The sequence below is a fragment of the Salmo salar genome, chromosome ssa13, assembly GCF_905237065.1.
Source record: "Salmo salar chromosome ssa13, Ssal_v3.1, whole genome shotgun sequence".
Lineage (NCBI taxonomy): Eukaryota > Metazoa > Chordata > Actinopteri > Salmoniformes > Salmonidae > Salmo > Salmo salar.
In genome coordinates this window covers 79653296-79668740 of record NC_059454.1, presented here as the reverse complement: position 1 = coordinate 79668740, position 15445 = coordinate 79653296, and the positions used below count along the sequence as shown (strand labels likewise).

General features: G+C 41.8%; 1 protein-coding gene across 3 annotated transcripts in view; it reads left to right on the top strand.

Annotated features, from left to right (window-relative positions):
• Positions 1 to 15445, top strand: part of LOC106595457 (protein EURL homolog) — a 57542-nt gene that overhangs the window by 21747 nt on the left and 20350 nt on the right. The window contains exons 1-2 of one of the 3 annotated variants that reach the window (XM_045692228.1): positions 136 to 364; positions 4735 to 4862. In XM_045692228.1, coding sequence (XP_045548184.1) covers positions 4736 to 4862 — 127 coding nt within the window. In that variant the 5' untranslated portion in view covers positions 136 to 364; position 4735. Of the gene's footprint in view, positions 1 to 135; positions 365 to 4730; positions 4863 to 15445 lie in introns of those variants that run through there. The other 2 variants (XM_045692229.1, XM_045692227.1) reach the window with 2 other exon arrangements.

The window sequence follows — 15445 nt, the reverse complement described above, 5'->3', positions numbered from 1 at the left end:
AATATACCAAGTCTAAAGGGGTTAAATTATGAGGAATGCATTTGAAAAGGCTAATATAGAGCTCGAATAATGATGATCCTAGATAATACATCGACATAAAATTGTTCCTTTCTTTCAAAAGTGTGTAATGTATTATATATGCAGAACGATTTGCATTTAATCTATATTGATATAATAACCCACCCGCTGATGTATAAGTAGTTCGTTCCGAAAAGGTGGGGGGTTTCCCCTCCGCTGAAAGTAATGCGCTGTTCTGCGAGCTACGGTCAACAACACTTTACTGCCCTACAGGCGCTCAAGGACTGAGGTGAAGGGAATCCAAATACCCGCGAATTCCCCTGAAGATTTGACAAAGGATTACAAGGTAAATGGCCGTTAGACATAATAAATAGTTAGCTACATCGTATTACATTGCCACGTTTAATCGCTACTATCATTTTGTTTGGCTCCTGCTGGACATTATTCATCTTGACGACCAGATAATGGGTCACGATTCAGTTAACGTTATCTATGTTGGCTAGCACGGCTAGTCAGTACTGGCAGCAGCAAGTATCATAACAAGGTTTTGCTAGCAACAAGCTAAGTCGTCTACAGTAGCTAGCTGGTTAGCCATTCACTCAGCTAACTACCTAACTAGTTCAATGTGTTGGTATCTAGCTAGCACTATACCGGACGCCACCCGTACTATATAGGGCTAGCTAGCTAGATGGTTAGTTTGGGAGCTAGCTAGCTCTTGATCAGGACTCAATAACAAACAGTACGTTACACATGTCATTGGATGAAGGAGTCTTTATAGGGTTAGTGTTCCAACACAGTCATATCTCCATGCAGGGCCGGTCCTTGCCTTTCTGCTGCCCTAGGCGATAATATAGTAGAAGCATTTCGCTACACCCGTGAATGTTAATTTTTTTTAACCTTTATTTAACTAGGCAAGTCAATGACGGCCTAGGAACAGTGGGTTAACTGCCTTGTTCAGGGGCACAACGACAGATTCGAACTTGCAACCTTTCGGTTACTAGGCCAATGCTCTAACCACTAGGCCACCCAATGTGACCAATAAGATTTGATTTGATATAGGTAAAACATACCCGTTTTCCAGATGTTGGGTTAAATGTAGGTTCTGAATGAAAGGTAAAAAGGTATGTTTAAAATGCACATTTTCCATGACATTGAAAATGCATCTTTTCCAGATGTTGAAATTGGTTCATATTAGGTTCTGGATGAAAGTTGAAAATACTTATTTTCAGGGGCACTAGAGAGTGTGCTATGGAATAGACGTGTTTTGTTAGAGCTCTGCAAAATTGAAACATTCATATTTATCTTAATCTCTCACGGCCTATGATTTCAAATCATTGTCTGACAATATGACTAAAGGAAAAGGCACCAAAAAGGGGTGTTAAACAAGATAATTTGGACGAGACAGACAACAAACCACATCGCTGACACACGAGGAGTTAGCTGAAGATACTTGCTCCCCACAGAACCCACTCCGATTGACCTACTAGCCGCTATAAACTCACTAGGCGAGAAGGTGGACACAAGGTTGGCTGATATCTCAACGAGTCTTGGGACTTTGACTGAAACTGTGAAGGCAATCAAAAAAAAAAGTTTTTATTTAACTAGAAAAAAGTCTTAGTTGGGACTCCCAGTCACGGCCGGTTGTGATACAGCCTGGAATCAAACCAGGGTCTGTAGTGACGCCTCCAGCCCTGAGATAAAGTGCCTTAGACCCCTGTGCCACTCGGAAGCCCGAAGTGCAGGGTGCTTGAGGTCGAGCAAATGACAGTTGATCACGAGGCCAAAGTTTCCCCTTAACTACAACGGAGCCAGGGTGTCTTTCTATCCAGATCTTTGGCGGTGATAAACCAACGGAAAGAGGATGATGAGTTGCACAAGAAATGCAGGGCGGCCAACATCCGATATGGATTCCTCTTCCCAGACCGAGGAATCAACATGCACGTTTGATACCCCAAAAGAGGCTGAACTGTTCTTTTTATTCAAGCTCCCTGGCTGAGTATACAGAACTGCTGTGTCAGCCGGCTAAGTGGCCAAATATTGGCCAGGGATGGCTGAATTTCCTGCCGATGTCTGTCTTATCCATCAGAAGATCAGAAATTGGGGTCTATAATGATGGGTGAGATTGTATTGTTTTATATAGCATTGTTTAGCCTATCATGCTTTAGTCCCACCCACTCACTAACTTGACAGTTAAGTGTTATTTAGTCGTTGTTTACATGCAGAAAATCTATAGATGCATAGTTTCGGTTTTATGTCTAGTCACCCCAAGCTATGTTAGTTAATCAAGGAGGGCTTCATTTGGGGAAGTCACTCAGTAATGGGATGTGGTCTGTGTTTTATGTTCACTTTTAGTACAGGTGGCATGACAAGATCCCACATGTTTTGGGTTTCATATGACGGCAACAATTTGCTCTAAAATAAGTAACGCCACATAGTGACCGGGCACAGCCATGCCTCCTTGCCTGTCCAACGTTTCCTCATCTCCCAGCCCTTCTAATGCGACTAGCCCCAGTGCTCCTCACTCTTTTCCCCTTGCCCCTCTCAGTTTCTCCCTGCAGGCAGTTACTGAGTCCGAGGTGCTGAAGGAGCTCCTTAAGCTTGACCCCAAATTAACATCTGGGTCAGATGGTTTAGATCCTTTAAGGTTGCAGCCCCTAGCATTGCTGAGCCTATCTGACATTTTTAACCTGTCTTTCCTCTCTGGGGAGGTTCCCATTGCTTGGAAGGCAGCCACAGTGCATCCTTTATTTAAAGGGGGAGATCAAGCTGATTCTGTTATAGGCCAATTTCTATTTTTCCCTGTTTCCCAAGGTCCACCGGAGCTGTTGCCAGAGAATTTTATGTTCATTTCTCTACCATAAGCCGTCTCCATTGTTTTTGAGAGTTTGGCAGTACGTCCAACAGGCCTAACAACCGCAGACCACATGTAACCATGCCAACCCAGGACATCCACATTCTGCGTCTTCACCTGTGGCTTCCTCACCAGCCACCCGAACAGCTGATAAATCTGTTTGTTTGCACAAATGACAAATTTCTGCACAAACTGTCAGAAACCATCTCAGGGAAGCTCATCAGTGTGCTCGTCGTCCTTACCAGGGTCTTGACATGACTGTAGTTAGGTGTCATAACCGACTTCAGTGGTCAAATGCTCACCTACGCTGGAGAAGTGTGCTCGAGTCCCATTGTCGTGTCATTCGTCCAACGCTATCACCTCATGTTTCAGTATAATGCACAGCCCCATGTCGCAAAAAGATCTGTACACAATTCCTTCAAGCTGAAAATGTCCTAGTTCTTTCATGGCCTGCATACTCACCAGACATGTCACCCATTGAGCATGTTTGGGATGCTCTGAATCGACGTGTACGTCAGCGTGTTCCAGTTCCCGCCAATATCTAGTAACTTCGCACAGCCATTGTGGAGGAGTGGGACAACATTCCACAGGCCACAATCAACAGCTTGATCAACTCTGCAACGATGTGTCGCACTCCATGAGGCAAATAAATGGTGGTCACACCAGATACTGATTGGTTTTCTGATCCACGCCCCTATCTTTTCTTTAAGGTATCTGTGACCAACAGATACAAATCTGTATTCCAAGATGTGAAATCCATAGATTAATAAATGTATTTAAATGAACTGATTTCCTTATGAACTTTAACTCAGTCAAATCTTTGAAATTGTTGCATGTTGTGTTTTTATTTTGTTCAGTGTAGAATATTCAGATGAAAATCTGTCGCCAATTGGATGGAAACCTAGCTACTGATACTTTTTCATGGCTCTCTTGTCCCTCTGCAGGAGACATATGGTGAGCAATATGTTTGGAACATTGAATTGCAATAAAATCTGTCGAATCGCAATTGCTTATAGAATCGTAAGGATTGCAATGCGTATCGTATTGGCAATTAAAGTATTCTTACAATATCGTTTCGTAAGGTCCCTGGCAATTCTCAGTCCTATTACATACACATTTTCACTTTTTACAAGGAGTCGTTTTCAAATGTCAAATGATGCTGATAATATTTAGGAACAGTGTGAAAGAAGAATGGAAACCTAAAATATGTGCCCCTGCTTATTCATTTTAATCTCATTTTGCAGTTTCGTTCTGTAATCATTAGATAAACGCAGGGAAGACAAGTGTCCTGGAACAGAAATACTAACATAATTATATTCACATTGTAATGAATAACCCCCTTGGTTATCACATTCTGGAATGGTCACCTTATGAAAGCCGGGGTAAGCTAATTTACCATTTACATGGGTCACCAGACACACTATTTTCTTTCTCTGTGAGATCACTGTTGGGTCCTCGTTTACATGGCAGTACACCTATGACTTTTTCATACGCGTTCTAAAAGTTGTTTCATCCTGTTGTCACCTGAAAATCAGCAAAAATCTCTCCTCAGAAAATGTGATTCCTATCTTCTTCAATGTCTTGATATTTCATTAGGCATAATGCTTACAGGGCACTGCCTTGAGCAAACGATAACTCTCGCTACTATCAGCATAGTAATGATATTCTCGTGATGAGCCACTAATGTGTTATTTTTCCATCTAACTAATACAAGCCAAGACGTTAGTTTGAAAGAGATTCTGTTCAAGAATGAAGGACTCTTGACTTCTAAATGTCAAAACAAATGTTGGATGTTGTGCAAGCCCTTCATGCCTCATGTCTTGCTGTGTGCTCTTGTCTCTGTTTGTTTTTCCCTTTTGAGGCAGAATGGACAAAGCGGAGCAGTTTGTCAACATCGACCTAAACGACGACAACATCTGCGGTGTCTGCAAGCTGGAGACCGACACGGGGACCATGTCCTTCTGCCATGTCTGCTTTGAGCTTAGCATCGAAGGTGAGAGAGGCGCCAGTCCCCAGGGCTTGTTTAGCAAGTGGGAATGAAGAGCAAACAAAGTGGTCAATATACAGTGGGGTCTGAAATTGACACCCTTGATAATGATGAGCAATATTGACTGTATAAAATAAGTAATTAAAATACTGAGCTATATTGTATGTGCAAATGGGGTAATTATTTTATACTATTACAATAGTTTTAGTTTAACAAGTAATTTATTTATTTTTCTCAAAGGTACTGGTCAAAATTGACATCCCTAAATATTCTTATAAATAAAGTAGTCAAAAGTTGAGTATTTGGACCCATATTCCTAGCATGCAATGCCTTCACGAATAAGGATGAGTGAGAAAGTTAATGAGGGGCAAAACTTGAAATGGTTTCGAATTTTTTTTACTGGCTACTTCTGCATTCTTGCAGGGCAGTACTTGAACCACTAGAAACTGTGTGTAGGCCTACACGTGGTCTCAAGTTTCCAGGAGGATATAAACACATTCTCAAGTTCAGTTTTTATAAATGCCAACTTTTGCGTCAACTGTCGCACACATGTTTTGAGGCATATTTTGTGCGTATGTAGCATTAATGAGGCCCCAGGCGTTTACATTTTAAAACAAAGCTCTTTGGCGGCCACGCACACCAGTGGTGGGTTTTGCATCGAAAGAACGATGCATAAGCAGGAAAGACCCCATACCTTCTGTAAAATATGGTTATGGATCTTTGATGTTACGTGGCTATCTTGCTTCCACTGGTTGTTAAAGTCAACAGCATCATAAACTTTACCAAGTACCGAGACATTTTTGCTAACAACCTGGTTGGCTCTACCAGGAGGCTGGAACTTGGCAACAAGAGGATCTTCCGGCAAGACGATAAGCACACATCAAAATCCAGATGTAAAAAATTTGATTGACCACAAAATCAACATTTTGCAATGGACGTCTGTCTCCCGACTCAAATCCCATTGAAACCTGTGGAATGAATTGAAAGGGCAGTCCATAAGCGCAGACTAAGGATATCAAGGATCTGCAAAGATTTTGTATGGAGGAATGGTCTAAGATCCTTCCCGATGTATTCTCCAAACTCATAAAACATTTCAGAAAAAGGCTCAGTGCGGTTATCCTCCCAAGGTGAGGTATTGTTAATAATCATTTTGACCCTCAATGTTTTTGAGATAGATTTTGTTTAACAAGTAATACTTTTTCTTTCTCTGAGCAATAATTTGCCCATTTTGTTGCGCATTCAATATACACTATATATAATAGTCTGTGGACACCCCTTCAAATTGGTGGATTTGGCTATTTCAGCTACACCCATTGTTGACCGGTGTATATAATCGTGCGCACCGCCATGCAATCTCCATAGACAAACAAGCATTAGAATGGCCTTTCTGAAGAGCTCAGTGACTTTCAACATGGCACCGTCATAGGATTTGGAGGATGCCAGGAGAAGGCTACCTGCCCCAATGCGTAGTGCCAACTGTAAAGTTTGGTGGAGGAGGAATAACGTTCTGGGGCTGTTTTTCATAGTTCTAGTGAGGGGGAATCTTAACGGAACAGCATAAACTTTGTGATAACAGTTTGGGGAAGGCCCTTTCCTGTTTCAGCATGACAATTCCCCCGTCCACAAAGCGAAGTCCATACAGAAATGGTTTATCGAGATGACCTCAACCCCATTGAACACCTTTAGGATGAATTGGAACACCGACTGCGAGCCAGGCCTAATCGCCCAACATCAGTGCTTGACCTCACTAATGCTCTTGTTGATGAATGGAAGCAAGTGGCCGCAGCAATGTTCCAACTAGAGGTCGACAGATTCTGATTTTTCAACGCCGATACGGATTTATTGCAGGATCAAAAAAAGACGATATCAATTAATCGGCCGTATTTAATTTTTTATTTTTTTTTATATACTTTAAAAAAAAGTTATTATTAATATATTTGTAATAATGACAATTACAACAATACTGAATGAACAATGAACACTGATTTTTAACTTAATATAATACAGAAATAAAATCTATTTAGTCTCAAATAATGAACATGCTCAATTTGGTTTAAATAATGCAAAAACACAGTGTTGGAGAAGAAAGTAAAAGTGCAATATGTGCCATGTAAAAAAGCTAACGTTTAAGTTCCTTGCTCAGAACATGAGAACATATGAAAGCTGGTGGTTCAATATTCCCAGTTAAGAAGTTTTTTAGGTTGTAGTTATTATTAAAGGAATTATGACACGTCGACTATTTCTCTCTATACCATTTGTATTTCATGTACCTTTGACTATTGGATGTTCTAATAGGCACGTTAGTATTGCCAGCCTAATCTCAGGAGTTGATAGGCTTGAAGTCATAAACAGTGCTGTGACGCAAGCATTGCTAAGAGCTGCTGGCAAATGCAGTAAGGTTTGAATGAATGCTTACGAGCCTGCTGCCGCCTACCACCGCTCAGACTGGTCTATCAAATCATAGACTTAATTATAATATAATACACACAGAAATATGAGCCGTTGGTTATTAATATGGTCAAATCTGGAAACTATAATTTAGAAAGCAAAACGTTTATTCTTTCAGTGAAATACGGAACCGTTCCCTAAGTCTAAATATTGCTGTTACATTGCACAACCTTCAATGTTGTGTCATAATTATGTAAAATTCTGGAAAATTAGTTCGCAACGAGCCAGGCTGCCCAAACTGTTGCATATACCCTGACTCTGCATGCAATGAATGCAAGAGAAGTGACACAATTTCCCTAGTTAATATTGCCTGCTAACATGAATTTCTTTTAACTAAATATGCAGGTTTAAAAATATATACTTGTGTATTGATTTTAAGAAGGGCATTGATGTTTATGGTTAGGTACATTCGTGCAACGATTGTGCTTTTTTCGCGAATGCACTTTTGTTAAATCATCCCCCGTTTGGCGAAGTTAGCTGTGATTCGATGATAAATGAACAGCCACCACATTGGTTATATGCAACGCAGGACAAGCTAGTTAACCTAGTAATATCGTCAACCATGTGTAGTTAACTAGTGATTATGTGAAGATTGATTGTTTTCTTTATAAGATAAGTTTAATGCTAGCTAGGAACTTACCTTGGCTCCTTGCTGCACTTGCGTAACAGATGGTCAGCCTGCCACGCAGTTTGTGGAGGCGTCCAAAAATGCCGATTACCGATTGTTATGAAAACTTGAAATCGGCCGTAATTAATTGGCCATGCCGATTAATCGGTCAACTTCTAGTTCCAACATCTAGTGGAAATGCTTCCCAGAAGAGTGGAGGCTGTTATAGCAGAAAAGGGGAGACCAACTCCATATTAATGCCTATGATTTTTAGAATGAGATGGTCGATGAGCTGGTGTCCATGTACTCTTGGTCATATAGTGAAGCTCAGTATGTGTATTTTTTTGTTGTTGCTCATCTTGATTAAGTGTGCCAATAATTTTGGACCTGACTGTATGTGCTTTGCATGCATTGAGCCTTTATCGAATCCCGGAACTGTGGGAATATATCCTGACTGAAAAGGGAATATATCCTGTTTGTTCCAGGCGGAGTTTTTATTGATTATTGTACTGCGGCAGGGCTTTATTGTGAGTCCCAGAAAGAGCAAGATTGTGGAGTTGAGCATCATGTGCAGATGCCCCAGTCTGTCACAAAGTGTTACCATTGTTGCTCCACTGTGTGTCTGTATCTAGATAAGCCTGTATAGGCTATTGTTGCAGAGATTTTGATACAGCCTGTGCAGCCTCTGGCCATTTAGCAGTAGTTAAGAGGCAGCCAAGGATGGCACGTGGGGGTGGGGGCAGCAGTAATAATAGTGATATATGGGAGAGATCTGTGACTAGGCCCTGCTTTCTGTTGAATCTCTCCCTGGCCATGCTAGGCTACATGCTCACTGATCTTCTAGGTTAAATGCCCATCTAGGCTAATGCCCACGGCTCATCTGATTCTGCTTGACTTCATTAAGGTAGACTGGGAGGGAACAAAGAACTGCTCTCTGTCCGAGTTGCTCAGAGTAGAGGAGGCCATGCGTAAGTACAGGGTGTTTCTCAATATGCATACTAGCATGTTCCACACTCATGCTCAGAGTACACTCTCTGAGGAAGTTCTGTTGAGCACGTTTTTGTTAGGACGAGAGTGTGGAGAAAGCATAAAACATTACATTTGAGAAATAGTTAACTTTTGGGTCCTCCTGCCATTCATATTTTTTTACCAGAAAAAAATATTTTTTCCTGTTTAGAATTACACCAACAAAACACAAAAAACAGATGAGCATGCTTTGTAATATTTATAAAATAATTGAATTACTAGTAAGAAGTAATGTGGTATATTTTAATAAAAAAATGTGTAACTTTCAACCAAAATATCACAGATGAGTCAACATTTTCACCTGCCCCTTTTAAGGGTGCGAGGTTGTGGTAGCGTGACTCTAGTCATGTTTGTGCCTGTGAGATTGAGTCTGACTTGTAGAAGTGTGGTCTTCTCTTCCCTTGCAGTTGAAACTCAAACATAGAAAAACAACCTAGCTTGTGAACAAATTAATGTAAATAGCCAAGAAACACAAGGACAAAGTCTCACTTCAGTAGACTTTAGTTTCAAGTAAATTAGACAAACTTTTATGCCTGTGCGCCGCGCTTATGAAAATGAATCTTTCACTCAGCTCTTCACGTGTGCACAGTCCCCAGGCAGTGTTTCAGCGTGAGGTGGAATAGGCTATATAGGATTTGTAGTTCTTTGACTTTGTGCGATTTTTAATTTACCAGCTATGAAACAAAACGGCAGAAATACTTTGAAACCGGCTACTTCAGCATTTACTATAAATGTGATCATACTTTACTATTTTTATTCACAAATGCAAGTGAAATGCTCACACTGTGGAGCCCTGACCAGCTGCCAATGTGGCTAGTGAAATAGACATCTTACCTGCCAGTGCCAAAATCTACCTGCAGGTGTCGGGTGTTAATTTTAGGGCCTGGTTGGTAGTGATGTTAATCGGTTAGCTCAAAAAGCCTGTAGGCTACTGGAGTGAAACCTGCTGAATTAATGATTTTTTAAAATTTATTTTCGTGTCAAATTGGCAACCCATCCCTTATGGGATTTATTGACAAATAAACAAAAATTGCAATAATTCACTATGGTTTTGAAATTGTCATTGCGCAACAATGCAATCGCGTGTTAACTTTGGTGGCCATGATTTACAAGGAGCTCAATTCGTCGTTAAAGCACGCATCCCATTCATCTTTCGGGTACATAAGCTATATACAGTGCATTCGGAAAGTATTCAGATGCCTTGACATTTTCAACAAAAATCTTTTTCCTCATCAATCTACATACAATACCCCATAATGATGAAGCAAAAACTGTTTTTTAGAAATTGTTGCACATTTATAAAAAATACCTAATTCACATAAATATTCAGACCCTTTGCTATGAGACTTGAAATTGAGCTCTGGTGCATCCAGTCTCCATTGATCATCCTTGATGTTTCTACAACTTGTTTGGAGTCCACCTGTTGTAAATTGAATTGATTGGACATGATTTGGAAAGGCACACACCTGTCTATATAAGGTCCCACAGTTGACAGTGCATGTCAGAGCAAAAACCAAGCCATGAGGTTGAAGGAATTGTTTGGAGTTCCGAGACAGGATTGTGTTTGAGGCACAGATCTGAGGAAGGATTCCAAAACATTTCTGCAGCATTGAAGGTCTCCAAGAACACCGTGGCCTCATCATTCTTAAATGGAAGAAGTTTGGAACCACCAAGACTCTTACTAGAGCTGGCCACCTGGCCAAACTGAGCAATCGGGGGAGAAAGGCCTTGGTCGGGGAGGTGGCCAAGAACCCAATTGTCACTGACAGAGCTCCAGAGTTGTTCTATGTAGATGGGAGAACCTTCGAGGACGACAACCATCTCTGCAAAACTCCACCAGTCAGGCCTTTATAGTAGAGTGGCTAGATGGAAGCCACTCCTCAGTAAAAGGCACAGGGCAGCCCGCTTGGAGTTTGCCAAAAGTCACCCAAAGGAATCTGACCATTAGAAACAAGATTCTCTGGTCTGATGGCCTGAATGGCATCTGGCGGAAACTTGGCACCATCCCTATGGTGAAGTATAATTGTGGCAGATTCATGCTGTGGGGATGTTTTTCAGCGGCAGGTACTGGGAGACTAGTCAGGATCGAGGGAAAGGTGACCAGAGCAAAACACAGAGATCCTTGATGAAAACCTGTTCCAGAGCGCTCAGGACCTCAGACTGGGTTGAATGTTAAGCTTCCAACAGGACAACGACCCGACGCACACAACAAAGACAACGCAGGAGTGGCTTCAGGACAAGTCTCAATGTCTTTGAGTGGCCCAGACAGAGTCCGGACTTGAACCCGATCGAACATCTCTGGAGAGACTTGAAAATAGCTGTGCAGCGACGCTCCCCATCCAACCTGACCGAGATTTAGAGGATCTGCAGAGAAGAATGGGAGAAACTCCCCAAATACAGGTGTGCTGAGCTTGTAGCGTCATACCGAAGAAGACTCAAGGCTGTAATCGCTGACAAAGGTGCTTCAACAAAGTACTGAGTAAAGGATCTGAATTCTTATGTAATTGTGATATTTCAGTTTTGTATTTTAAGAAATTTGCAAACATTTCTAAACCTGTTTTCGCTTTGTCATTATGTGGTATTGTGTGTGTGTGTGTGTGGATATATTTTTATTTTATTAAATCAATTTTAGAATAAAGCTGTAACGTAGCAAAACGTCAAAGTCGAGGGGTCTGAATACTTTCCAAATGCACTGTATAGCCTGCCTAACGTTGACTATCAGCGCGTCACCCACCACTTTGCAATGTGCGCTTGATGCAGTATAATTGTTTGAAACCTGGACGTTTTACTTTACTTCAAATAATGAGGCATGTCTTACCTTGCTTCAAAGTAGCCTTGTGGAAATCCATAGAAAACCAATTATTTTATAAAGAATTCCTCAATCCATTAACAAGCATTTCTCTCCTGTTCTATTGCTTTTCATATCAACATTCTTTCGTTGTCCAGAAGCCAAAGACACAATCTTAGTGATATTAGCAACCCATCATAGTTGTTGCTATTAGATTCCCCCTCTTTCGAAGTTTCTAACAGATTTTCATCTCACATATGGAACTGCTCGCATTAGGTGCTCTGTTTACAACACATTGAAAATGACATTTTATTAGCTGCTTCATTACAGGAGTTGCATCTTCAATAATAGGCTATATAGCCTTTTGACTAAGACCACCGGCTTGCTATTGTTCCATGTTTCCATTAAGCTCTTAATGACACATTTCGTGTGTGTGTGCACATAATATCAGAGCGTAAGAGGCGAAGCGAGAGGTTTCACTCTCGACAAAATCTGTCCAAAATAAGCCCAATTCGTTTCTATGGGCTTATTTTGGGCCTAAGCTTTTTGCCAGCCCTCCCGCCTTGGGACGACTCCCATTGTTGGGTCGGAAACATATAATGACGAGACGCTTCTACAGATCTCTGATAGTATTTTCTGTTGGTCACGTCAACCGCTTGTTGACCGGTTAATTAGGGTCAGTTAGTCGGCAGCAAAATTGACAAATTTGCATCCCTGCTAGTTAAACTAATGTTATGCAAGGTAGATGTCAATTCTACTTAGGTAGCTAGCTACAAATTCTTTGTGGCTAGCCAGTTAACCCTATTGACTTACAATGGACTTATGATTCACTAAACCTTCTTCCAGCCAGGACAATGACATTAAAGACAAAACAAGATTATACATAAAGCAAATGTTTTACTTCATAATTATCAGCTAGATATATATGTGAATCGAGCTGACAAGATAGTTTAACAGGCGAATATGACCTACAACTAATGTTATGCAAGTTTAGATGTAAATTCTTTGTAGGTAGCTAGCTAAGTAACAGGAACGTTAGAAGCTAGCCAGTTTGCCCTATTGACTTACTATGTGCTTATGATTTACATACACTACAGTCTGTATTGTAGGCAGGTAAACATGCCAACATTAACACAGTGTGTGTTTATTAACGTATCAAGATAAAATATTGTAGTCAGGCAACATATGAGATGTGAATGGGCAACATTTAATTCCGAAATCAGTTTATTTTATTCTCGCTTCAGCTCAAATAATCGGCAGCATTAATTTCAAGAAAATGTGCATTGCTTTTACGGGGTTGCGTCATATTCCTGTGACTACTTTCCGTTGAAGCTTGCATCTATGCATGCTTCAAAATATGTACAAATGGAGAACACATCCGAGAAGTGCCCTCTGTGCACCGTTTCGCATACTTTGATTTGGACTCATAATCCAATACTCCCATGCTCCAGTTTTCGTGCTTGGAGCACGGTAGTATGCATTCTGAGAAACACCCACAGTGTCTCGCTCGCTCGGACTCATGGGTGAATTAGCGCTGTTGAATATTCATCAACGCGACACCACATTCTTATCTACTAGGATACACTTGATAGTTCAAGGCAGATGTTATCTAGGCCTACATGCTCGAACAAAAAGACATATGTTGCCCTTACACAGTGTGTATACCGCAGCAGTGCACTGTTGTTGGAGGGTAGGCCTATAGGGCTGTTTGTGCGTGTCAAACCACTTTCAACTCCACACCCAGAGCTTCCCCCTAACGTAGCACGAAGGATAGATGTTCAGGCTTGTCTGTTTTTAGCTGCTAACACGCACACTCCTTACATGTAGCTAGAGTCAGACAACACACTGCACCGACATACAGCACTAACAAGCTCTAGTACACACACACACACACACACACACACTGTAGCTAGCAGGAAGACTTGTCAGGGTCCAGTGACAACATATCAACTCAACTAAAAAAGAGGCTGACGTTGACAGACACTTTGTTGTTGTTGTGGTCATTGAGTTATTGACTGTGGAAACCACGCAGACAACAGGGCAGGTCCAGTAGGAGCAGTAGCAGTCTGTTGTTGTGGTTATTGAGTTATTGACTGTGGAAACCACGCAGACAACAGGGCAGGTCCAGTAGGAGCAGTAGCAGTCTGTTGTTGTTGTCATTGAGTTATTGACTGTGGAAACCACGCAGACAACAGGGCAGGTCCAGTAGGAGCAGTAGCAGTCTGTTGTTGTGGTCATTGAGTTATTGACTGTGGAAACCACGCAGACAACAGGGCAGGTCCAGTAGGAGCAGTAGCAGTCTGTTGTTGTGGTCATTGAGTTATTGACTGTGGAAACCACGCAGACAACAGGGCAGGTCCAGTAGGAGCAGTAGCAGTCTGTTGTTGTGGTCATTGAGTTATTGACTGTGGAAACCACGCAGACAACAGGGCAGGTCCAGTAGGAGCAGTAGCAGTCTGTAGTTTTGAATAGGTTGGAAGAGGGAACTGTGCAGCCTGTCTGGCCCCTTCAGTGTGAAGAAAGGATATGAAGAACAAGCTCTGTTCTGTCATGTCTGAGTGTGCTTGCTTATGTTTGGTCTTAGAGGTCTGCATGACATTTAATGCTCGTGACATTCAGGCCCTACCCTACCCAGTCTGATTGCTTCCTACAAATTTACGGCCCTGCCCTGCTGAATCAGAAATAACTTCCTCCATATCCATTAGCTGCTTGTCACTGTCTGTCCCCTGCTCCCTGAGCTGCCGCTCTGCGTGTGTGCATAGCAACGGTTCCGCTTTGGGCTTCTCAATGACAAGACGTGAGAGAGCTGTTAGCTAGCTACTTTTCGTCACTCTAAACTCGCAAAACATTTATTTTCTGTGAAAGACTCCCCTGTCAGCTCAGAGAGTGTTGTGGTCACCTTTTATGATCTTAGTCAGATATGACTGTACAGATACATTGCGCAGCAGGGCAGAAGCAAATATGTGATCAATTTAGTAATTCTTGAAAATGATATCTGAGAGCGTTTGATGAAAGAACATGCCCTACCTGGCCCTAACCCAATGTCTAGTGTTGGGGGCCGTCCAGCTCAGGTCCTGTAGCAAAGCTCAAGTATGTTTGTGTCCATGTGCTTCTGTCAGTGGCTACAGCAGTAATGGTAGTGGCTATTTATACACTGCTACTTCAGTGCTAGCTAGGTGTTTTTCCTCTCCTCTGTTTCCTCCTGCACCAGCTGTGTGTGGCGATGCTTCATGGAGATTAGTTGCTGCACTGGGGCCCAGAGTATTAACACAGTGCAGACAATGGAACATGACTATTACTGCAGTCCTTCCCTCACACCCCCAACACAGTCTTCCAGGTCAGACAAGCTACAGTTTGATGTTCCTCTGTGGGAGAGATGAGGCTGTTTTTAAAGTAGTTCTGGTTGGCTATAGCCTAGCCTATGTTTTGTCTCTGTCTAAGCCAAACTGATATTGTGCCTTTTTTATATTTGAGTTTAGGGGACATTTGAGCGATCTTTTTTTGTTTATAAGTGGTGTTTTTTGCACCTCTGAGTGCCATTCACCACAGCAGTGAGTGCTCATCCCTCTATGTAAATGGTATCCTGGGAGCTCTTTCAGAAGAGCACTAAACGCATTCGATATCCTTTGAAGATTTAAACAGCTATGAGTCAGAATACATAAGTTTCACAACTGGAGTTTGTTTTTCCCAGGAGCTGACAGGCCTCCGGCTGTTGAGTCA